Here is a 24,700-nt window from a genome sequence, read left to right on the forward strand (position 1 = left end):
TCTATCACCTTTCTCAAGAATGGTACATTTGAGATTGGGTAGTAATTCAAATCTCCTGGGTCCAGAGTACGCTTCTTTAGGAGCAGGTGCACTACTACCTATTTCAAGGCAGGAGTGACCATCCCCTCTCTCAAGGGAAGTGCTTACTGTCTCCCAGATCCAGTCCTCCACCCTCCCCTTGGCAGATTTAAGAACCAGGAGGGGCGAGGGTCATACAAGGAGGTCTCAAACTTCCAAAAATCCTGTCCACATCCTTAGACTGGACAAGCTGAAGGGAATCCCACCCTGGGATGATCTGATCCTGTCACTCTAGCGCAGAGTCCAAGTTGGAACCAATGCGAGAGATTTTATCTGCAAAATGCATAGCAAAATGATTGCAGTGGGTTGCAGAGCAGTCTATCTCCTCCTGTATGCTGGAACACAATAAACCCCTGACCACCAGGAAGAGTTCTGGAGATCTACACTGTGTGGATGCACTGGCCTCGATACTGTTATAAGGCAGTTTCACAGGGGCATAAAGATGGTGTGGTTATTAACAGCCATTGTTTCTGGCTTTGGATGATTTTAATTCCAGTCAGGATAACCAATTTCTCATTCTGTCACTCTAGAATTTTCATAATTCCATCACACTCTGGTGTGGCCAAAAGAGAGAATGTGGGATCATGGCTGGTACAAGGACTGTTGCCCAAAGCAAGGTCCGTCCCTTGATTCCTCCCATAATGCCATGGGCCACAGGCTACACTGACCCCTTAGGACAACATCTGGAGCCAGATGGAGGTAGTGTGGGACTAGGAGGTGATGCTCTTTGCCTCCTGCGTTGCCTGCTGCCAGGAGTGAGCCGAGCCCTTGGCTGTTCTGGTGTCCTTCTCGTGTCACTCCATGGAGTCACTTGGGTGGCTCGTTCAGGGAACTGGATCTCCATGAGATGGGGCTGTGTAGATGAAAGCAAGTTTGATTTTTCAAAAACTGGGGGATCCCCTGAGGCAACACAGAGGTTTAGCCCCCATCCCAACAGCATCCCTGAGCAGTGTCCCCCAAAAGTGTCCCCTTCCTTTCTTCCATGTAAACAAATCGCTGCCTTTCACTCCTGAAGGGAAAAGGAAAGCCCTATGCCTGGGAACCCTGCCCTTCAACCTTCATATGGGGCGACCTTGCCTTCAACACCAAGTATTTCACAGAGAGGGGCTTCCACATGCAGTGTACATAGAGATATGCTGCATCTCCCCAGAAAGGTCCTGGCTGTATTCAAGTGCTCTCTCCACAAATGTACACCTCACCCATCGTGACAACAAATTAGTAAGTAAATTGGGACTTTCTGTGGTTCAAAGCATGTGTTTAGACACTGAGGCATGGCCTCTACCCGTTGTGCATTTTACAAATTAATTAAAAAGAAGATAGGCCCCTGCCCCAAAGAGCCTGCAATGCAAAATATGGCTTTTTAGTTCAAAGTTTATCTTAAAAAAAAAACATGTTATATTTTTAATACTAGGGGCCTCCTCAGGATCCACCCCCAAAGTCTCTAAGTATTTCCCAACTCAGAGCTGGCAAACCTATTCCTGGCCCTTGCCACAATCCAGCCCTGATTCTCCTTGGCTTCTGCCCTGACTGATTTGGCCTTGTTTTGCTCCCAGCCCTTTGCATCCTAACTCAGCAGGAGTTTTTCTGATAACATCTGCTGAAAAGTGAGTTTTTTAATTCCACAGTGCTGGGCCAGAGGCATCTGCAGGCAGTTGCTCAACTTGGTCTGGAACCCTGGCATATAGATGGCAGAAGTAGACCGTCCATATGATGTGTGCTGACCTGTGAACCTTTGCTTAACCCTTTGGATTCCTTGAGGTCCAGAGGAGTCTACGGGCTGTCTGGGTGGGCAGCGCTGTCCTGCAACCAAAAGGCCCACACCCCAGCCCTGGGGAATCTTCTGACAGGGCAGTGACGCCAACTTTGAGTCAGTTCCTACAGCACATAAGAGACACACAGCGCTTAACATTTATTTACTTAGCTGTTGAAAAGTGTCTCTTCTTACTCATTCTTGAGCAAGCAAACTGCTAGGTTGCTAAGTGACTGATATTTGACATCACATCCTTCCCAAGGTGTTCCCGCATTTGACAGATTCCCATGATTTACTCAACCAGGCAGAGCTTTGCTATTCACTCAGCCGATGACGTACATCAAAGCATTTGAAATTCAGATCATATCCTCATCTTCTTGCCGCAAAGCTTTCAGATCCACAGGAAAATGCTTGTGGGCTCCTGAACACATCTGTGCCCACGCTAGACACTGTGCCGATAATCCAAATGCAGTCATCGCCCTTCTGGCCTGGCACTGTTCTTCCACATCTTTTTAAAAATATATGTGCGTGTGTGTCACAAAAGGAACAATTAACAGGGTGGCATGGAGGGGAGAGATAATGGGGATAAGACCTATTAGGAAGCTAATTTTTGCTTGGTGAACAAGTCTCCTCAGCAGCGGCTGGCACTTATTAAGTCTATTAGTAGCCCCCCCCCTCCCCAACAGCACAAGAAAGGTAACACTGCACATAATTTACTCAGTCAAGGGCACATTCACCTGCTGATCAATTTACATATTCTCCAAGGTCATTAGATTGAAGCTAGCCATCAGAAGGAGAGAGGAGAGAATAAATTACAGACTTTTTGTTCATTTAACTCCAATCATTTTATTCTAATTATGCACAGGTTTTGTTTTGCTCGAGACAATGAAGCTTTTAATTAATATCACACCTGTCCAGCTATTTGTTCAAAAGTATGGAATGCATGTTCCTAAGGAGAATTGGGTGGTCCCTGGAGTGAAGGTCTATGGAGTTTCTCATGGCTGATTCTGCCTCCCCCCTCCCATTGGAGGCTGCTTCCTCAGGGATATGATGTCACAGGACTTAACCTGCCGATGGCAACACAACAAGAAGCAGAAGCTCAGGAGAGTCCTGCTGGATCAGAGAGACAGCGTGCAGTAGTGTGTTTGACTATGATCTGGGGGACCCAGGTTTGAATCCCCACTTGGGTGACCTTCAGCCAATCACTCATTTTCAGCCTAACCCACCTCATGAGATTGTTGTTGTTGTAAGGACAAAATGAAGGATAGAAGAACAATGTTGTTAAGTCACTTTGGGTCCCCATTAGGGAGAAAAGTGGGCTATAAATATCTCAAGAGATAAGCAAATCAGATCAATGGTTCCTCTAGCCCAGCAACCTGTTCCCATAGTTGTTAACTAAATGTATCCAGAAGGTAGGGTTGCCAGGTCCCTCTTCACCACAGGTGGGAGGTTTTTGGGGTAAATCCTGAGGAGGGTGAGGTTGGGGAGGGGAGGGACTTCAATGCCATAGAGTTCAATTGCCAAAATGGCCATTTTCTCCAGGTGAACTGATCTCTATCGGCTGGAGATCAGTTGTAATAGCAGATCTCCAGCTAGTACCTGGAGGCTGGCAACCCTACCAGAAGGCCCCAAATCACAGCATAAAGATGAAAGCCTCTCCTTACTATTGTGTGCGTATAGAGTGCCATCAAGTCGCAGCTGACTTATGGTGACCCCAGCAAGGGGATTTCAAGGCAAGTGAGAAGTAGAGGTGGTTTGCCATCGCCTTCGTCTGCAGGGTCTTCCTTGGTGGTCTCCCTTCCAAGTACCAACCCTGCTTAGCTACCGAGATCTGACAAGATCGGACTATACCACGCCACCTTCCCTCCCCCCTTACTATTACCCCCCATAAACCGTTATTAAAATATATACTGCCTCTGAACATGAAGGCTCTATTCAGCTATGTATTCTCAGCCTTGCACAAGAAGTCAAAATGCCAGCCTTGGTGGCCATCAGCACCTTCCAGCAAAGTCTGGCAGACTTTCTGTGATGCGTCAGATACATATGGAGTATTGTAGATACAAGTGGAGTATTGTAGCCTCCACTTGGAAGTGCCATTGTGAGAAAGCCTAATACAGAGGCTTCTCTGTGAGGGCCTCCGTCCACACAGAAACAAATGTGTCGGAATTAACTGTATGTCTGCAGCTGGTACGGATACTCTATGGCGCAAGGCAGGCTAGAGCATAAGTTTCCAACCAAATGGATGCTATTCATGTCACTGAACTATAGGAGAGGTCTGTGTGGAGAGGATGGGTATGTAAAGGAGAACCTACATAGAAGAAAGTCTCAAATGGCTGAGAGACATGATGACCAAGTCCTATGAGGAAAGGTTGAAGGAGCTGGGTATGTTTAGCCTGAAGAGAAGAAGACTGAGAGGGGATATGATAACCATCTTCAAGTACTTGAAGGGCTGTCATACAGAGGATGGTGCCAAGTTGTTTTCTGTTGCCCCAGAAGGTCGAACCAGAAACAACGGGTTGAAATTAAATCAAAAGAGTTTCCGTCTAGACATTAGGAAGAATTTTCTAACAGAGTGGTTCCTCAGTGGAACAGGCTTCCTCTGGAGGTGGTAACTTCTCCTTCCTTGGAGTTTTTAAAGAAGAGGTTAGATGGCCATCTGTCAGCAATGCTGATTCTATAACCTTAGGCAGATGATGAGAGGGAAGGCATCTTGGCCATCTTTTGGGCATGTAGTAGGGGTCACTGGGGGTTTGAGGGGGAGGTAGTTGTGAATTTCCTGCATTGTGCAGGGGGATGGACTAGATGAGCCTGGTGGTCCCTTCCAACGCTATGACTAAGGAAAAGAGCCCGTTGCCAAGATCCAGCAAAGAGATGTGTGACAGTGCTCCTTTGATTTATATTTCCCAAATGTATGCCAACCCACTTAGATGGCCAGGCAAAGGAAAGTGCCTCTGCAGATTATGAAGAGAGCAATTTAACACACTTTCAAATCCATATACTCATGAGGGATTTTCTTACCTGCTGCCTTCTTAAATAAGTAAAATACCTTCATATTTCTACTTCATTGCATAATTCTAATCTCAACGACCATGTTCCACAAAAGAAACAGTAATACCAATAATAAACTGTACTTTATGTATTGCATAATACCACCCTTTGCCTAAGGAATTTAGGGAAGGTTATATTCCTTGGCCAATTGCATTTTTGGCTGGACAGTACCTGATCCAGGATTTGAACCTAGATCTTTCTCTGCCACTCTAATCCACTGCACCAGGCTCTCAAATGTAATCAAAAGGAAACACTTCAACTTACCCGTAATATTTCCTCCACACAGCTGGAATCATTGGGAAGGGTAACCTAGAGGGGAAGAACATAAAGTCTGTCAGAGAGTAAACTTTTTATTAATTACAACAGAAGTTGCTTAGTTTACTAGGTTATATTTAGCAACTGGACACCTGCAGTGCCCAAAATGTAAGCCATTTCCACACTTTTCCAATATATTAATGAAGACTGAATATCATATGTGACCAATATATGGACATAATGCAACTTTATTCATTATCAAATATGATACATTTCACATTCATCTGTAACTTCATATCTTCCTTTGCATAAAAGGCTCCCTCTGTCCCCCAAAAGGTGATGCCACCATAGTAAAAGGATTCTGCCTTGAACAATCACACACACACACACACACACACACACACACACACACACACACACACACAGTTCTTTCTTGGCACAGAAATGGCACCAAAGTACACACAATCTAAGGATCTATATATGATTTGGCTGGTTCAGAGTAGGCCTAGGTGGCTGTAAAACAGCAAAACTTAAATTAGGGATTCTGGCAAGAGGGATGAAGCATCTTGACTACTGTGGCAGCTTGCAAGAACTGATACCAGCAGTAGTGCCATGACAGCCAGCCAAAGGATGGTTCCGCAGCTTCCAAGACAGCAAGGTTCAGATGATCCAAGAAGCCTATAAGATCTCATCTGGCTCTCTTAAAGATGATGAATTTGGCCTGGCTCCTCATTCAGAGCCTTGTTGCACAGGAACAGACAAATCTGCTTCTCCACCTATGTGATGATCTGTGTCCATCTGGCTCAGTTGCCTGTGGAACCATCTGCTGGTCACCAAACCTGACATTAAGGACCCCTTCTTTGGAGCTGCTTCCTTCCCTTGCAGCTCCAATAATATTTGGAAACTGGGAACCATGTGGGCTTATGCCAATCATCCAGGTCATCTGGTGAGGAAGGACAGTGCCTACTGTAGCAGCACAGGATGATCTACTGATCTACTATATTTTGGTCCCTCCCTTCCTCCAAGGAGCTCAGAAAACCACATGTGGTAACTCTCTTCTATGTTATCTTCACAATAACACCAAGATACACTGACTGGCTCATAGTCACCATGAGGTTCATCATTGAGTGGGGAACCCAGTTCTAGGTTTGGACTATAACCACTACATGACACTGTTCAGAAGATAGAATGGCATAATGGAAGGAAGATGTGAAGACAGTGCAAAGGCTGACAATGCACAACAAAGCCAGGAGGATTATTGCTCCCTTATTTGCAGAGAGCCGTAGAGTCGGAAGGGGGCTTTTCATCTACTCCAACCCTCTGCTCTACGCAGGAAAACCAAAGCAAGAGCATTCCTGACAGTTAGCTGTTCAATTTCTGCTTAAAGACCACAAACGAGAAAAGCCCACCACCCCACTGGGTACTGGTTCTGCTGCTTAACTACTCTCATCCTTAGGAAGTTTATCTCCATTTTCAGCTGAAACTTACCCTCCTGTAACTTAAACCCATTAGAACTAGCCTTAGTCTCTGCAGCAGCAGAGAACAAGACTTTACCCTCTTCTGTGTAATATCCCACCAAGCATTTGACGAGTATTATTATGCCTCAGTCAATCCTCAGTCTTTTTTGCACCAGGCTAAACACACCCAGTTCCTTCCTTCAACACATTCGCACAGGACTCAGTTTCCAAACCCACAGAACATCTTTATTGTCTTTTGTTGAGACCGTTCCAATTTGTCAACAATGTTCTTGTACCAGTTGCTCTCCCGATTTGGCATATGGGTAATCTATAGTCTATATAACCCTTGATGCATTTCAGACAAAATGGAAAACTTATGCAGTTTTCTTTAAGAGCGTAAGAGCTGTCTTGGCAGATCAAACCAAGTTTATCAAATCCAATGTTTTGTTTTCAAATGCAGCCAGTCAGATGCCTTTGGGACCACACAAGAATGACATGGAAATGAATGCCCGAGGTATCTGTTATGTCCTGCGTTCATGGTATCTTGTACTATCTGGAAATCTTAATTCTTTGTGACATTTTAACAGAATTATTCCTTATTCCACTGTGATAATTATCATTCCTTATTTTTAAATGGCCATTGCTTATTCGTCTGTGTTAATTCATGCAAATTTAAACCAGCCTATTGAGGTGATGCTTCAAAATATAAGACCGTAATTATGTAAGAACATAAGAAAAGCCCTGCTGGATCAGCATCCTATCACATAAGCCAACCGGTTGCCCTGGATGGGCAACAATCATAGCACAGAGACCAAGGCCTTCCCCAGATGTTGCCTCCTATAAGAAGTAGAAGAAGAAGTGTTGGTTTTTATATACCGACTTTCTCTACCACTTAAGAATCAAACCAGCTTACAATCACCTTCTCTTCCCCTCCCCACAACAAACACCATGTGAGGTGGTTGGGGCTGAGAGTGTGAGACAAGCCCAAGGTCATCCATCTGGCTTCATGTGAAGGAGTGGGGAAACAAATCCAGTTCACCAGATTAGAATCCACCACTCTAAACCACTGCTCTTAACCACTACACCATGCTAGCATTGGGTTTAAGAGATTTACTGCCTCTGGATATGGAAGCTCCTTTTACTCGCCATGAATCTGTCTAACCCCCTTCTAAAGCTATCTATGCTTATGGCCATCACTATCTCCACTGACACTGAACCCTACAAATGAGTTACTCATTGAGTAAAGAAGTATTTCCTTTTGTCTGTCCTCTACACATAGCCCATCAGCTTCATTGGATGCCCCTGAGTTCTAGTTTTACGGGGGATGAAGAAAATCTCCTTCTATCAACTTTCTCTACCCCATGCATAAGTTCATGAACCTCTATCATGATCCTATGATCCACTCCAGTCAGCATGCAGCCCACATCATTCTGTACCAACTGTAGCCTTTGGACAGTCTTCAAGAGCAGCCCTGCATAGGGTGCACTGCAATAATCAAACCTAGATGTTACCAGGGCATGCACCCTGGGAACATCTTTCCTGCCCAGGAATGGCTGCTGCTAGGTCACCAGCCAAAGCTAGAGGCCAAGGAGCCAAGAGCAGTCCCACATCACCACACTCTGAAACCTACCTTCTAGGTAGGACCAAACCACTATGAAATGGTGCCTCCCAGTCCCAACCCTGAAAGGCAGTCCAGAAGGATACCATGATCGATGTTATTGAAAGCTGCTGAGAGGTCCAGCGTAGGTCATCCACCAGGGCAACAAAGACCATCTCAGTCCCATAGCCAGGTGTGAAACCAGACTGGAAGGGATCCAGACAATCCGTTTTATTCAGGAATGCCTGAAGCTGCTCAGCCACCACTTGTTCTATCACCTTGCTCAAGAATGGCACATTTGGGATTGGGTAGTAATTCAAATCCCCTGGGTCCAGAGTACGTTTCTTTAGGAGAAGGTGCACTACTACCTATTTCAAGGCAGGAGCGACCATCCCCTCTCTCGAGGAAAGTGCTTACTTTCTCCCAGATCCAGTCCTCCACCCTCCCCTTGGCAGATTTAAGAACCAGGAGGGGTGAGGGTCATACAAGGAGGTCTCAAACTTCCAAGAATCCTGTCCACATCCTCAGACTGGACAAGCTGAAGGGAATCCCACCCTGGGACAATCTGATCCTGTCACTCTAGCGCAGAGTCCAAGTTGGAACCAATGCGAGAGATTTTATCTGCAAAATGCATAGCAAAATGATTGAAGTGGGGTGCAGAGCAGTCAATCTCCTCCTGTATGCTGGAACACAATAAACCCCTGACCACCAGGAAGAGTTCTGTGGGGGTGCAATGGGGGCAGAGAATGGGGGCAGAGAAATATTGCCATGGAATAGGCTTTAAAATGAGTTTTCGCCTGTGCCTTGTTGAATTAGTCCTGAATCTTTCCACACTGTTGCTCTCGCCGCCCTCTCTTGTCTTTTCGTTGCCGGAACTCCCTCATTTAACCAAGGGGCTGCCCAGGCTCTGAATAATTTAGTATCATTTGCAAACTTGGGCACTACACTGCTCATCCCCAATTCTAAAACATTTATGAATAAATTAAATGGCACTGGTCCCAATACCAAATCCTTATGAGATCCTGCTTCTCACTCCTCTCCACCACAAGAATTTCCCATTTGTTCTTACTCTCTGTGTTCTGCCATTTAACCAACTTTAAATCCATTAAAGGACCCGTCCTCTTATCCCATGACTTACTCAGAGTTTTTGGTGAGGTACCTTGTCAAAAGCCTTTTAGAAGTCCAAGTATAGGATGTCTACCACATCACCCTTTATCCACATGCTTGTTAACCTGCTCAAAGAACTCCAAAGGTTTGGTGAGGCACAATTTCCCTTTGCAGAAGCCAAGATTTTCCCTCAGCAAATTCTGTTCCTTGATATGCTTAATAATTCTTTCTTTCCTAACAGTGTCTACTGATTTATCCAGAACAGATACTGGAAAGCAAAAAGAAATCTAAAAGGATTGGTAACAAGCTATACTATTTTAAGTCATGTCTGGAACACACAGCACAATCCTAAACCGATCTTCCAAGTCCACTGAAGCCAGTGGGCTTAGAATCATAGAATCATAAAGTTGGAAGGAACCACCAGGGTCATCTAGTCCAACCCCCTGTACAATGCAAGAGGTTCACAACTACTTTCCCCCACACACTCAGTGACCCCTACTCCATGCCCAGAAGATGGCCAAGATGCCCTCCCTCTCACCATCTGCTTAAGGTAACAGAATCAGCATTGCTGACAGATGGCCATCTAACCTCTTCTTAAAAACCTCCAGGGAAGGAGAGCTTACCACCTCCCGAGGAAGCCTGTTCCACTGAGGAACTGCTCTAACTGTTAGAAAATGCTTCCTAATGTCTAGACGGAAACTCTTTTTATTTAATTTCAACCCGTTGGTTCTGGTCCAACCTTCTGGGGCAACAGAAAACAACTCGGCACCATCCTCTATATGACAGCCCTTCAAGTACTTGAAGATGGTTACAAAACGTGTAACTCTGCGTAGGAGCGTGCTATTAATTTCTCACTGCCAAATGTATGCTTATAAAGAGTATTTGGGGGAGGAGGAAGAAACTCCATTCTAATAGATAGCTGCAGGCATGGAGATGATATTAACTGCCACTGGTTGAGGCTACGAAATAAGGTGAAATAGTGCTTTTGCAATGAATGATCTAGAATTTAAAAAGCCAAAAGAAGTCTAGATTTCAACTGGATTTTTAACTACCTCCCCCTTGGTTGCAATTCTAATTAAGCCACTTTGATCTATTGATGACAAGAGACATCGCTAAATGTATTCATCATCGAGGTCTATGGCCTTCCCTGAGATTCAGAAATCTTTCAGATCTGCATGTGCTTAAACATCAGGCTTCTTAAACTGCTCGCTAAAATGCAAAGAAAAAAAGAGACCCTAAAATAACTCACTTCTATTTGATTTATAAATTACATTAATTAAATTCTACATTTCCAGCAGTGTACAACCCAAGCACTAACACAAGATCTAATTAAGGAAAAGTGGAGAGGGTTTGTTTTTGAAAAAAATCTAGTACACACACTTGCACACACACACACACCAATGGAATTGTAACATAGAAGTAACTGTTTAGCCTCAAATTAATGAGGCGCTATGCGAAGCAAGAATGTCTATAAATCCCTAATGAGGATTTTAAACACATTAAAACTTCCTAATACAAAGTGTTTGCCTTTGTTTTTATCCAATAACAAATAATCCAATAATTTTATGCCTCTAAATGACACTATTAACTGTCATGGCATGTTTTATTTGACAATCACTCCATTCAAATACAGTAAAAACCAATTAATTTGCCTGCTGTGAAATGTTTCTTGATAGCTTTTATGTAGAGGTTTTTTTTTCCCCCTCTCAAAGAAATGTAAATAGGAGGTCAATGGAGGTGCCTGGTTTTACTTTAAAAGACAAGGCAATAAGCTATAGATTTTCTATTCGGTTTGCATTTCAAATAAATGGAAAGATAACCTCTAATTTCTGGGGGGGGGGGTCATCAATCACATTTGGTCAACCAGGTAAGTAAAGAGTTTCAAAAGAATCATTTTACAATGAGGGGAATGGTCAAATATTTAAGATGCGATCATTACACAGGGGCAACGTTGTTCTCTCTTTAAACTGTCACTGGAAGTTAGGCTTGCCAGCCTCCAGATGGGGCCTGGAGATCTCCTGGATGTAGAACTGATCTCCAGATAGGGTTGCCAACCTCCAGGTGGTGGCTGGAGATCTCCTGCAATTACAACTCATCTCCAGCCAACAGAGATCTGTTCACCTGGAGAAAATGGCCACTTTGGCATTTGGATTCTATGGCACTGAAGTCCTGCCCCTCACCAAACCCCTCCCTCCTCAGTCTCTGCCCCAAAAATCTCCAGGTATTTCCTAACCCAGAGCCGGCAACCAAATCTCCAGAGTACAGAGATCAGTTCCCCTATAGAAAATGGCTGCTTTGGTGAGTGGACTCTATGGCATCACATGCCACTGAAGTCCTTCCCCTCCCCAAACCCTATCCTCCCCAGATTGCATTCCCAAATCTCAACCTTATTTCCTTAAAGCCGCTCACAACGCAACAAGTTGCAAGGATACAAAACATCAGAGGTCGTTAGCAAAATGAAAGCAACGAAAGCATTAAAAACGCACAGCTAAATCTGCTGAAACAATTCACCCACTCCCAAATGCCATCTGAAACAGCAGAGGCCTCGCACACCTTCCAGAATGTACCCAGTGAAGCTGCCCTTTGTACCGCTCTGGTAAGGCATTCCAGAGAACTGGACTTCCACTAGGAAAGCCTATGACCTAGTTGTTGCTGTACCATAAGGAGAAAGCTTTCTCAGGAATGGAGCTGGCATGTGGGAGGATTTACTTGGCAGAAGGTCCCTGGCTCAGTCTCTGGCATCTTCAGTTAAAAAGATCTCAAACAGGAGACCTCGGCAAGCTGACACTGCTTGTCAAGTTCTGATCTACATTTACCAATGCCCTGACGATACATGACAGCTTCAAATGCTCATAAGACACTACGCTTGTCATTAGTCCATTATGCATAGACCAAATTTCTGTGAGGAGGATACGGTTGCCACCCTCCAGATGGGGCCTGGAGAACTCCCGGAATTACAACGGATCTCCAGACAACAGAGATCCGTTTCCCTGGAGAGAATGGCAGTTGTGGACGGCGGACTCTATGGCATTATAACCCTACTGAGGTCCCTCTCCTCCCCAAACTTCACCTTTTCCAGGCTCCACTCCCAAAATCTCTAGGAAATTCCCAACCTGAAGGGAATAGAGTTGGCAGCTCTATGTGAAGGTGATGCAGCGTCACATTATTCATTGTAAATTAGAACTTGGAAATGTTGCTAGGGTTCACAGCTATCATACTTTTACTCCACCCTTTCTTCAAGGGGTTCAGGGTAGCATACATTGTTCTGTCCTCCTCCATTTTATCCTCATAAGATTCTTGTGTGGTACCTCCAGCTGAGATAGAGTGATTGGCCAGAAGTCACCTGTGAGCTTTATGCTTGTAAGAAAAATTGAACTAGGGTCTCCTGCTTCCTAGCCCAATACTCTCTGTGTTTTGGATTGGTGAAATCCATTGAGTCTCTGTGTTTTGGATTAGTGAAAGCCATGCTCCCTGGATTTCACTCTGCAAATCTCTGCCATGAAGAAGGCCTTGGATTTTTATCCCAGGAGCTATTGCTTCTTGCTATGGATCTTCTCTAACCAAGTACAATGTAAGTGCCTATCAAATCTTCTGAGGCAATGAAGTAAGTTTTAAATAATGCTGTGTTTTAAAAAAAGTTACTCAAATATGATACATAAGGGGGATTCTAATAGGTTTATTTTGACCATAATCCCTGCTTCTGACTTTCCTGCCAAATTATGATGAAATAGACCAATTAGAGATAACATGGAACTGTTCATACTCACATATACATAGTTCAAAACATCATTTTCAAAAGCTGCCATACAGATAACCAATAGCAATTGTAATGGTCCAGTATCTAGACTTGGGTTCAAGTTCCAACACAACTAATGGCTGGAATTTTATGCTGCTTTATGATTTTGCCTTGTTTTACTTTGTAAGCCATCTCAAGAAGTTTCTCTGGCACATAAGTTTTCTAAATAAACAAATAAGTTATTTCTCAGTCTTGGTGCCTGGTCTGTACAAAGGAACATATCTCATGGCATAATTAGGAAGATGATTGCAAAAATCCCTAGCTCTATATATCAATAGGGTAATATAACAATAGTAATGCTACTTGTCCGATAATGGGATTTTTACATTTGGATTTTATTGTGATCTTTTTAAAGGTGGTATATGAATGAGTGTTGTTACATGCGTTTATGTATTGCCTTGGGTGATTTTATGGTTGAAAGGCTAGGTCTAAATGCTAAAAATAAATAAATGATAAATAAATAGTTGATATTATGCATCCATCTCTCCATCCATTCATGGTTGCCTTACTGATGAACTGAGTGAAATAGACACTTGAAGCAGAAGAGTTCAAAGAGGGCAGCTTCCAGTCTCTACACATGTGACATTTTAAAAATCTGAGCTCCAATCTAGAGGGTAGGGAAGGTGGGTTGGAGAGTCATCCTTTGATACATATATTTTGGGAGTGAAACGGTCAAGGGCCACTATGGCATCCATTTACTATTTCTCCATTTAAAAAAGACAAGAAGATGGCTTGATTCCATCCCTTTGCTCACGTGTGATTGTTCCTGGTCTAACCAAAGACGACGCTCCGTTCTTTCCCAAATCTACTGAAGAGTGCCAAGTTCTTTTTTTGGCACAGACAAGGCGTATTCACCAGACGTGCAACTGTGACAAATCTAAGATCGTAAAAGCTCTTTGCAACTCCATTAGAAAGCTTTCCAACTGTTGGGCTATCCAGAGACAGATCGGTTTTTAAGTGGAAATCCCCATTTATATCAAAAGAGGCTTCAGCTGGCAGCAGCTTTCCTTTTGCTGGAAAACTCTGAAAAATCGCCTACGAAATGCAAACCAGTTGTTCAAGAGAAGTCTCGGCGCAGCTGAAGGCCATTAAAAAGACAAGGAAATGGTTTCTGTTCTCTCACTGCAGCTTAAATTAACAGTTGAACTAGCTGCTTGAAACTCTTCTGATGGGGGAATCAATTAGATAATTAATCTTATACAAACACAAAAAGGCCCATCATCCCTTTGACAGAGAAACCAACCAATTATGATATCCAGACTGAACAGCTCAAGCATGGTTTTTGTTTTTTTGGTTTTTTTGCACATTTGTCAAGGACACCAGAACTTGAACTGGGAGTTTCAAGGGTTGAGACTGGGATGCAGCCCAATGAGCTACTCTGGACTGTGTGTATTCAGGTCTCGGTGCCATGCCAAGGAATGGAACAGCATATTATTTATTTAAACGTTTCTAATCCACGTTTCTGCCAATGGACCTGACCAATAGATTACATTCACTTGGATGAAAAACCGATTGCCATTGTGGGGTAAAGTGCCATCAAGTGACAGCCGATGTATGGTGATGCCCTAGGGCAGGTTCCCAAACTTTTCGGGCCACTGCCCCCTTGGTTTCACAAACTCAACCCCAGCACCTCCTACCCTATCCTATAAAAAACATTATTCAAAATAGGGGTTTGCATGGCTCACTAAAGAAGATAATAACAATAAAATTTCAAAACAGTAACAATTAATTGCACATTTATTCAAAATCAAATTAAAACTTTTTAGTTTCAACAAAACTGATGAACTTGATACAGTGGTACTAGCTCTTCAAAGTCTGGAAAAAAATTCTGATGTTTCCACCAAATTTGCCAGCATGGTGCCATAGTTTGATCTATTGTAAATTAGTGAACAACACAGTTGAAGGGACCCACCTCTAGCGCCCCTCTGTTGCCTTCTTGCCTCTTAGTGCCCCCCTAGGTAATCCCACCGCCCCCTGGGGGGGGTGCTGCCCACTTTGGGAACCACTGCTCTAGGGTTTTCAAGGCAAGAGATGAACAAAGGTGGTTTGCCAATGTCTTTCTCTGAATAGTGACCCTGGACTTCCTTGATGGTCTCTCATTCAAGTACTAACCAGGGTTGACTCTGCTTAGCTTTCAAGATCTGACAAGTTCAGGCTAGCTTGAGCCAGCCAGGTAGGGGAAGGCTGCCATAGGTTTTCCCAATAGGTCTTTGAAAAGATCATGGAAAAACATGGGAGAACCTAGGGTCCTCGGGGCTCAGATTGTGACTTTGTCATTTCTTGCAGGGGCTGGCTTTCCTTACCTTTTGGACTTGTAAAAAATAAAACATTCTCCATATCCCATCATGCGACAAGAGTCCAATCTGACATCATTTCAGCTATGACAGACAGCTACGATGGCACCAACACGTACTGTTAACCCATTATAATGAATTTACAGTTGCAGGAAAGATTGGGCCCATTAGGATTAACAAGATTGTTACTGGAGATATACCATAATAAACTGTGGTGGGCCAATTCAGAGCTTTGAGAATCAGAAATTCAGAACATGCAGAGGAGGATACTACCGCATATATAGCCTTTTAGCTCTTAGTCACGTGGATCGATGCTGTGTTTGTGCCTTAGAATCATAGAATCATAGAGTTGGAAGGGACCACCAGGGTCATCTAGTCCAACCTCCTGCACAATGTAGGAATTCCACAACTACCTCCCCCACACACACCCAGCGACCCCTACTCCATGCCCAGATGTTTGCCAAGATGCCCTTCTTCTCATGAACTGTCTAAGGTCATAGAATCAGCATTGCTGACAGATGGCCATCTAGCCTCTGCTTAAAAACCTCCAGGGAAGGAGAGCTTACCACCTCCTGAGGAAGCCTGTTCCACTGAGGAACCGCTCTAACGGTTAGAAAACTCTTCCTAATGTCTTGATGGAAACTTTTTGATTTAATTTTAACCTGTTGGTTCTGGTCCGACTTTCTGGGGCAACAGAAAACAACTCGGCATCATCCTCCATATGACAGCCCTTCAAGTACTTGAAGATGGTTATCATACCCCTCTCAGTCTTCTCCTCTTCAGGCTAAACATACGCAGCTACTTCAACCTTTCCTCAAAAGCCTTTGTCTCCAGACCCCTCACCATCTTTGTTGCTCTCCTCTGGACACGTTCCAGTTTGTCTATATCCTTCTTAAATTGTGGTGACCAAAACTGAACACAATACTCTTGGTGAGGTCTAACCAGAGCAGAGTAAAGTGATGCCATTACTTTGCGTGATCTGGACACTATACTTCTGTTGATGCAGCCCAAGATCACATTTGCCTTTTTAGCTACCGCATCACACTGCTGACGCATGTTCAGTATTTGGTCTACTAAGACCCCAAGATCCTTTTCACACACACTACTGCTAAGACAAGTCTCCCCCACCCTATAATTATGCATTTGATTTTTCCTACCTAAATGCAGAACTTTACATTTATCTCTGTTGAAATGCATTTTACTGATTTTAGCCCAATTCTCCAGCCTGTCAAGATCATCCTGTATCCTAGCTCCGTCTTCTACAGTATTTGCTACCCCTCTCAATTTAGTATCATCTGTAAATTTAATAAGCATCCCCTCTATTCCTTCACCCAAATCATTTATAAAGATATTGAACAACACAAGGCCTAGGACAAATCCACGAGGCACTCCACTAGTCACTCCTCTCCAAGTGGAAGAGGAACCATTAACAAGCACTCTTTGGGTGCGATCTGTCAACCAATTACCGATCTACCTAACAGTAACAGAACCTAAATCACATTTTCTTAATTTGTCAATAAGAATATTATGGGGAACCTTATCAAAAGCCTTACTGAAATCTAGATAAACTATGTTTACTGCATTCCCCTGATCCAGCAAGGTAGTAACTTTCTCAAAGGAGATAAGATTAGTCTGACATGACTTGTTGTTGAGAAACCTGTGCTGGCTCTTAGTAATCAGATCCATCCTTTCTAAATGCTCAAGGACTGACAGTTTGATGATTTGTTCAAAAACCTTTCCCAGTATAGAAGTCAAGCTGATGGGTCGGTAGTTACCCGGATCCTCCTTTTTCCCCTTCTTGAAGATGGGGACAACATTTGCCCGCCTTACATCCTTGGAATGTGTTCCTGCTTCTGCATCTGACATAAAGCCAGAAGATGCAGCCAGAAGTCTGTGTAAGGGAGAACCAGAATCAGGGCTATCCCTGACCAGCATCCCCTTGGATATGTATTAACCCAGCAGGAAAGCCAGTCCAATGGGCAGTTTCCTAGATCTGCACTGAGGTTGACATTGTAGGGCTCTACTGCATCAAGGTCATCGCTGCAGGATTCCCATTCCTTCTCTATTGTTCTAATCAAACCCTATTCCTGGAAACATCTTAGAATTATGGTTCCAGCAGAGTAGAAACATCTGTCTCTTGGGACATGAATGGCCAAATGTCATTTACAATATTTCCATTCAAATAATCAGCATTCCAAATGTGTAAATCTACATCACCACAACAATTGTGACCCCATCTATTGATTATGGAGCCCTAACTAAGCATATCTAGAATCTCATTCTATGTTTGGCTTCTTCTCTTCAATCCCTCTTTAATCAATGTTTGCATGTATACAAGGACAAAATAAACTGGGCATCTTAATTAAAACAAAGTATTTTGATGCACTTAAGAGGATGATTCCTGATGATATCTCAGAATATTTTAGATGTTTTTTCTTTCTTTTTTACATCTATCACCTCATCCAGAATTTTTAATATATTGGGCTAGCACCACCTGACACTGCTTCATTTGTGACCTTTTTCATCTGTCATAACAGACAGATTTTTATCCGGCAAGATTCAACCCAAAGCCTCAAAAGGTGCCGTGCCAGAACGTTAATCCATTCTGCTAGACAGTCATTCAAATTATAATTCAAAGTTCAACTTCCTTTAGCATTTCCTGCTGAAATATTCTTGGCATCCCAGGGCAGAAAGTCGAAATCTGGTTTCCAATAGAGACGATATCTAGCACTTTCTATAAACGTTGGCCGTGAAAATTCCTTATTGTCTAAGAGATCAGCAGATGCCGGCTCCCATTAATTTTCTTTCCCTGACTGCTGCTCACTTTGAGAAGCCTTTCTTTTACCTTAGGATGTTGACCTGCTGCTGGACCCCATCAAGAACAGACAAGAAGAGACACTGATATATTAGGCAGCTGGAGATACTTCAGGGAAATTCCCAATAGCGGTCTTGGCAGACTCTTTTATTTCCATTCATTTTGACTGATGCCATAAGCAGAAAAATCAAGATTTGAAGGGAAACCACAAAACTGGAATCTGTTCAGCTTCTGAACACGACAGATATAAACTGCCCAATGTAGACTAATCTTGCAAATAACTTTGCAAAGGTGACTCACCAGCACTTACCTATGTTTATTTCTTGCAGGCCACAGACTGAAGCCCTCTCTGCACATGACCCCTCCATGCTTTGACTGAATGCGTGGGGAGGGAGCATGGGAACATGTGTGCTGGAACCAACCCTGCCTTGTCGTATGCCTGGTGTGAATACACAGAGGAAGTGTTCTCATGTATGCTTCATCACCTTGATTTGGGATGCTGCTTTCCAAATGGGAAAGGGCTATGGCTCAGTGGTAGAGCATCTGCTTGGCATGCAGAAGGTCCCAGGTTCAATCCCCGGCATCTCCAGTTAAAGGGACTAGGCAAGTAGGTGATGTGAAAGACCTCAGCCTGAGCCCCTGGAGAGCCGCTGCCAGTCTGAGTAGACAATACTGATTTTGGTGGTCCAAGGGTCTGATTCAGTATAAGGTAGCTTCATGTGTATGTAGATCATGTGTATGTGTTGCCTATTACAGGGAGGGAGCGTATATGCAGATACCTCCTCCAGATACCTCCTCCACTCATTCACACCATTCAGACAACCCAGGGGACACATGGATGTGGGGCCAACACTCTCATGCCCACTCTCCCCACCCCCGCATTCAGTAAACATGTGGAGGGGTCATGCGTAGAGGGCTTCAGCCAGCTTCTTAAATCTTTCCCTACCAAGTCACCTGGAGGATGAGTCTACTCACTGTAGATACAAGGTAAGACACAATTTTCAAGCCTATTCCATGCTAACAAAAGTTACTCAGAAACTTGCAGGGTTGGGGTTTGGGTGGGCCTTTTTTCTTTTGAATGACTGGATTACACTAAATTGAAACTAGGCATTACTCTTATAAACAAAGCAGGAAAGAATGGAGAATCTTGGAGTCCAAGACTCAATATTTGACAGTCAAGCTGGTTCCAAAATACCACAAAAGCTACCATAAAATGAAACAGAGATCAGCAGTCCTTAGGTACAGATGAAGAAAGGACAAGCACCAATGTGTCCATTTCCCCCCAAGAATAGATCTACATTGGAATTTACATACATTTATAAGCACCCACCACCCCTTTTGAACCTAGGGAGCCAACTGATCATTAAATCCAGCCAGCCACTATAGTGACAGACACTTTGACAGCAACCAGGACACTATGTTGACATGGATCTACTAGGTCAGGCATTCTTTTCTCCTCGAAGGTGCACTGCAGGGCCATTTGCATGGTGCAATGTATGAATCTTAGTACAAAAGGTAATGTGAGAATTGCCTTTAATGTTGCAATGGGATTTTGTTTTCTGTTTCAACATCATCTTTGTGCATTGGTTTCCTCTCCCTTATCGGAAGAGTATAAAAAGTGGTTTTAACTGGTGATTGTAAATGAAACAAAACACACACCGAGTTCATTGGTGTTTGATGGAGAAAAGGATTACCATTCCGATTATGACCTTACTAGGGCAGAAAGGTTTAATTTCTCCTTGTCTGACAAGCCTAAATTCTGCAGCTGAGATGGCCTGTCTCCAGGGTGAATAAATGAATATTTGTGCATTATTGACAAAAATTGAAATAAATAGCAAGCTAGTTTTACAAAGGCAGAGAGAGAAAGAGAGAGAGAATAAGAATGGATCATCAGTTAATCTTTAATAGTCTGAAAGGGGGAAATATTTGTCAAGTTCTGCATGCCAGACAAACAAAAATGCTGGCTTAGTACTTCCTTCTCAACTGATGAAGCTCCAAGACTTCATTCCATGTGCCATGGAAAGATAACAGAGTTATATGCATATGATTCCATCAGTGCTTTAGGAGACAAGACATTTTCTAAGATCCATTGGGAAACTTAAACAACAACAACTTGCAAACAGACAGCACAAAAGTACTCCCAAGCTTACACACCCACACCTATGGAAGTTAAAAGGAACATCTACTAATTACAACTACTTTTAATGGTGTTGGGATCTAAAATTAATAATGGAACAATCCTACTATTTGGTGAAATGTTCACTATGTGTTAGGTAAAGGTGAAGGTAAAGGTCCCCTGTGCAAGCACCGGGTCATTCCTGACCCATGGAGTGATGTCACATCTTGACGTTTACTAGGCAGACTTTGTTTACGGGGTGGTTTGCCAGTTCCTTCCCCAGTCATCTTCCCTTTACCCCCAGCAAGCTGGGTCCTCATTTTACCGACCTCGGAAGGATGGAAGGCTGAGTCAGCCTTGAGCCGGCTACCTGAAACCAACTTCTGCTGGGATCAAACTCAGGTCATGAGCAGAGCTTGGACTGCAGTACTGCAGCTTACCACTCTGCACCACAGGGCTCATTATGTGTTATCTGTAAAATAAAATGTTACTTGCCTAGCAGTATAAGCACCATGCTGGGGAAGTGTCTAGAACTTTTCTTAAAACGTAAGTCTAAGTGAAATTTACAGTTTTCAGGACAGAACTGGGGGTTTGGTCAGGGGGAGTTGCATCAATGCCTTCTGCTTACTCTTTTCACATTGTGTTCATTGCCTTTTTGTGCAGCAGCTTCTTTCCCCAACCAACAGCTTTAGCATCATGAAACAATAACTGTGTGGGCTTTCCTCTGACATAATCCTAGCCAATCAGGGATCACATAGGCATCTGGTCAATATAACACTGTCATACACCTTGGCCTGTGTGATACCGTCATGAAGTCAAATCAGTTAGAAAGGGGAAGCAATCTATTTGGGGTTTATCAAATTGGAGTGAGGGGAATGTTTCATGCCCTTGCCCTGAATGGCTTGACATTTTTGACCCATTTTTGGCCCAATTTAACACCATCATACATCTTTGGCCTGTGTGATACTGTCATGAAGTTAAATCAAAGTTAGAAAGGGGAAGCGTTCTATTTGGTATTTATCAAACTGGAAAGGGGGAGTGTTTCATGCTGTTGCCCTGAATGGTCGGACATTTTTGACCCATTTTTGGCCCATTTCACATCCCTCCTCCTGAGCAATCATGTGCATGTGTTCCTCAGGGGGTAAAGTTTTTCACGAAATGCAGCCCCCTGCTTTATCAGAACCTTACTAGAAACCACAATTCCACAAAGCAATTGCAGTTTTCTCTTTGTTTTCATCAGGGATTGTCCCAGATAAACCCATGTGGGAAACCCAGGGACGTGTCCCTTACTCTTAGAACACATCACAGATGTGGTTACTTATGAGCTGGCCACTCCCTTCAATAGGGGTAAGAAATTATGCCAGTAAACAATGCTATCCCCCAGAAAGGGTGAGGATAAACAGATTAATGCAGGGAGATGTAAACTAGCAATTTTCTCCCTTATATTTTTTCAGAGTTAAGAGTGGAATTGTTTAGTCCTGGAGGAGCTCCCACTCCGCTCGCATTGCAGCAATAGCCTCCAGTGCTGAGCAGACTGCAGGAAGCCAGGCGAATGGCTCAGGAGATGAAACAAAGAAAAAGCCTAATTACCATGCAAAGCACAGCGTCTCTCAGATGTGATGGGAAACGTGGCCGGTCCTGGGGAAATTTCAAAATATGACCACCCAAGCGTAACAGAGAAGAATGGCAAAAACCAGGCGAACAGCGACAAGGGAGGAAGGCAATTCGGTCTTCGGGGAGGGTGCATTTAAACAAACACCTCGTAGTGCTATTTTCTCTCCCCCTCCCTGTTCAGAAATACATAGATCTGTGCTAATGAGGCTGGTTGGGGTCTACGTGTGTGTGAGCGAGAGAGACCTACAAGAGAAAGTTAGGGGGAAAAATAAAACTTAGCACATCATTCTGGAAGGAAAAAAACCCACACTGTTTTGTTTTTCATCGAGCTCAATCATTCAACATTATTTTTGTGCCAAACTGTCCAATATCACTGGATATCAAAGGCGTCCAATAAGATTCTTTTTCCTTAGAAAAGCAGACAATGAACTGGGACAGAGTGATGCTCTCTGGGTTGAGAAAGCGGCCGATACGTTAACAATAGGGATGCAGTCCGGCATTAACTCCAATAACTTCTGTTGGAATGCATGAGCAAACCTGATTCAGATTAACAGAGGCCACCCAATTAGAGGACTGTAGTCAACCGGCTGCAGTCCCGGGAGGGAGACAGGCAAATTTCCATGCTGGCTTGGGACTCATATTAACAGAAAGGGTGTTGGAGAGGGCCACTTCTCCACCCAAACCACACAAAAATGACCACTTGGAATCACACAGTGATAAAGACTGGCACTCAGCTTGCTGCGAGTTGCAGGTAGTGTGACAGGAGGTGATGAATGTGCTGTGGCTGAGTCCAAAACTAGCCTCTGAGAGGCCTGAGGGGCAGGCAGTGCGGGGGTGATAAAATCCCTTGAGCTGGCCTTGACGTTGGATGTGACCCCGGATGCAAAACATGCAGTGCAGCCCACATCTCAGTGCAAGCCTGGATCCAGATTCACCTAGAATCATAGAGTTAGAAGGAACCACTAGGGTCATCTAGTCCAACCCCCTGCACAATGCAGGAAATTCACAGCTACCTCCCCCCACACACCCAGTGACCCCTACTCCATGCCCAGAAGATGGCCAAGGTGCCCTCCCTCTCATCACCTGTTTAAGGTCATAGAATCAGCATTGCTGACAGATGGCCCTCTAAACTCTTCTTAAAAACCTCCAGGGAAGGAGAGCTTACCACCTCCCAAGAAAGCCTGTTCCACTGAGGAACCGCTCTAACTGTTAGAAATTTCTTTCTAAAGTGTAGGGTTTTCAAGGCATGAGACGTTCGGAGGTGGTTTGCCATTGCCTGCCTCTGAATCGGCTGAGAGAGTTCAAAGAGAACTGTGACTGGCCCAAGGTCACCCAGCAGGCTTCACTTGGAGGAGTAGCGACTCGAACCCAGTTCTCCAGATTAGAGTCTGCTGCTCTTAACCAATGCACCACACTGGCTCTCTCAAGACTTACATAGTTATTATTTTGATAGTTAAATTTGGGGCTGTCTGAATTGCACTGCCAAAATACATACTAAGTTTATTGAAGTAGTAATTTCCATTGGACAGATACCTTGGTTATTGGGAAAGGGAGAAGAAAGTATCAGATGTCAGCAGACATGTATGTCCCCCACCTTCTCAGGGGTTGCTCAGTACTGACTACTCAGGGAAGGGAAGAACCCCTAATTATTCAGGGGCTCGTCTCCTCAATTTAACTCCCTTCATTGTTTAATTTGCCTTGATTTTATTTTTAAAACACAAGAACAAAATTCACAGCAGAAGCAGTCATTCTTGTATTGCAGAAATGGATCTTACACTTTGATTCTAAACACTCTACTAAAACTAGTAGGAATAGTTTGTATTTCAACAGAGAAGGAAGGTACCAAAGTTTCCCTTCTATTTCCCCCTCACTTTTCAACCTTTGTTTGTGGAGGGAGGACACTGTGTGAGTACACAGACATGCTTGAGTGCATTTTAGAACCAAAACAGACAGAACTTCTGACTTTGAGGCAGTTCAGTGCCATAAGTCAGATGTGACTTAATGGCAAAAAAAAAAAAAAAAAAAAAAAAAGCTAATGCAGTGGTCCAACCAGCACGTTGAGTACAAGATGGGCATCAACAGGGAAAGAAAGTGGATTATTAAACACAGCTTGGTCGAAGGGATGAGACACACATGAATGGAGTGTTTGGTTTTGCAATCATAAAAAAGGGGGGATTCTTAGGTTCAAAGTGGAATTCATCATGCTGAAACTGAAGGAAAAGGACCACCATCTACTGGGCTAACCACTTCTGGAAACCATGAACCTTGCCCAAGAAAACCTGCTCAGCGTTCCAGTTCAGAAGATCTGGTGGATTCTCTTCAGGCAGTTGTGTAATGGGCCTGCTTCCCTCTTTGCTCTTGCTTCCATACTGCAGATTTGTAACTCTTCCAAACCCCAGTTGACACTCTGCCTGTGGAGTCCTCCCTCCTTGTCATCTTCATACTCTATTTTCAAGAGGCAACTGCGGCTCCAGGGAAAGATTCAGGGAACCTGTTAGGCAGTACTCTATATCATTTTCAGTGCAGAGAGGATGTCTCTTTGTGCAGCCACCTCCAACAAACATTTAGTCAAAGGAATACGTCATTGTTGCAGGATACCGTTGCTTCAAATTACAGTATTATTGGTGTATTTTCCTAGCAGGGTTCCTTTATATCTTTTCTAATATTATACAAAACCTTGTACAGTTCCTTGGAGGGTAAGACCATACTTCTTTAGAACACATTGCAAACTCTGAGATAATGGCTTGCATCCTCCCATCATTTCCCACCAAAG

At 43.7% G+C, this 24,700-nt stretch overlaps 1 protein-coding gene across 2 annotated transcripts in view; it reads right to left on the reverse strand.

Annotated features, from left to right (window-relative positions):
• Nucleotides 1–24,700, reverse strand: part of AFF2 (ALF transcription elongation factor 2) — a 472,104-nt gene that overhangs the window by 202,985 nt on the left and 244,419 nt on the right. For both annotated transcript variants that reach the window (XM_056859368.1, XM_056859367.1), the window contains exon 4: nucleotides 5,141–5,185. In XM_056859368.1, the coding sequence (XP_056715346.1) occupies nucleotides 5,141–5,185 (45 nt within the window). The remainder of the gene's footprint in view (nucleotides 1–5,140; nucleotides 5,186–24,700) is intronic.

This window comes from Euleptes europaea, chromosome 13 (genome assembly GCF_029931775.1).
Source record: "Euleptes europaea isolate rEulEur1 chromosome 13, rEulEur1.hap1, whole genome shotgun sequence".
Taxonomy (NCBI): domain Eukaryota; kingdom Metazoa; phylum Chordata; class Lepidosauria; order Squamata; family Sphaerodactylidae; genus Euleptes; species Euleptes europaea.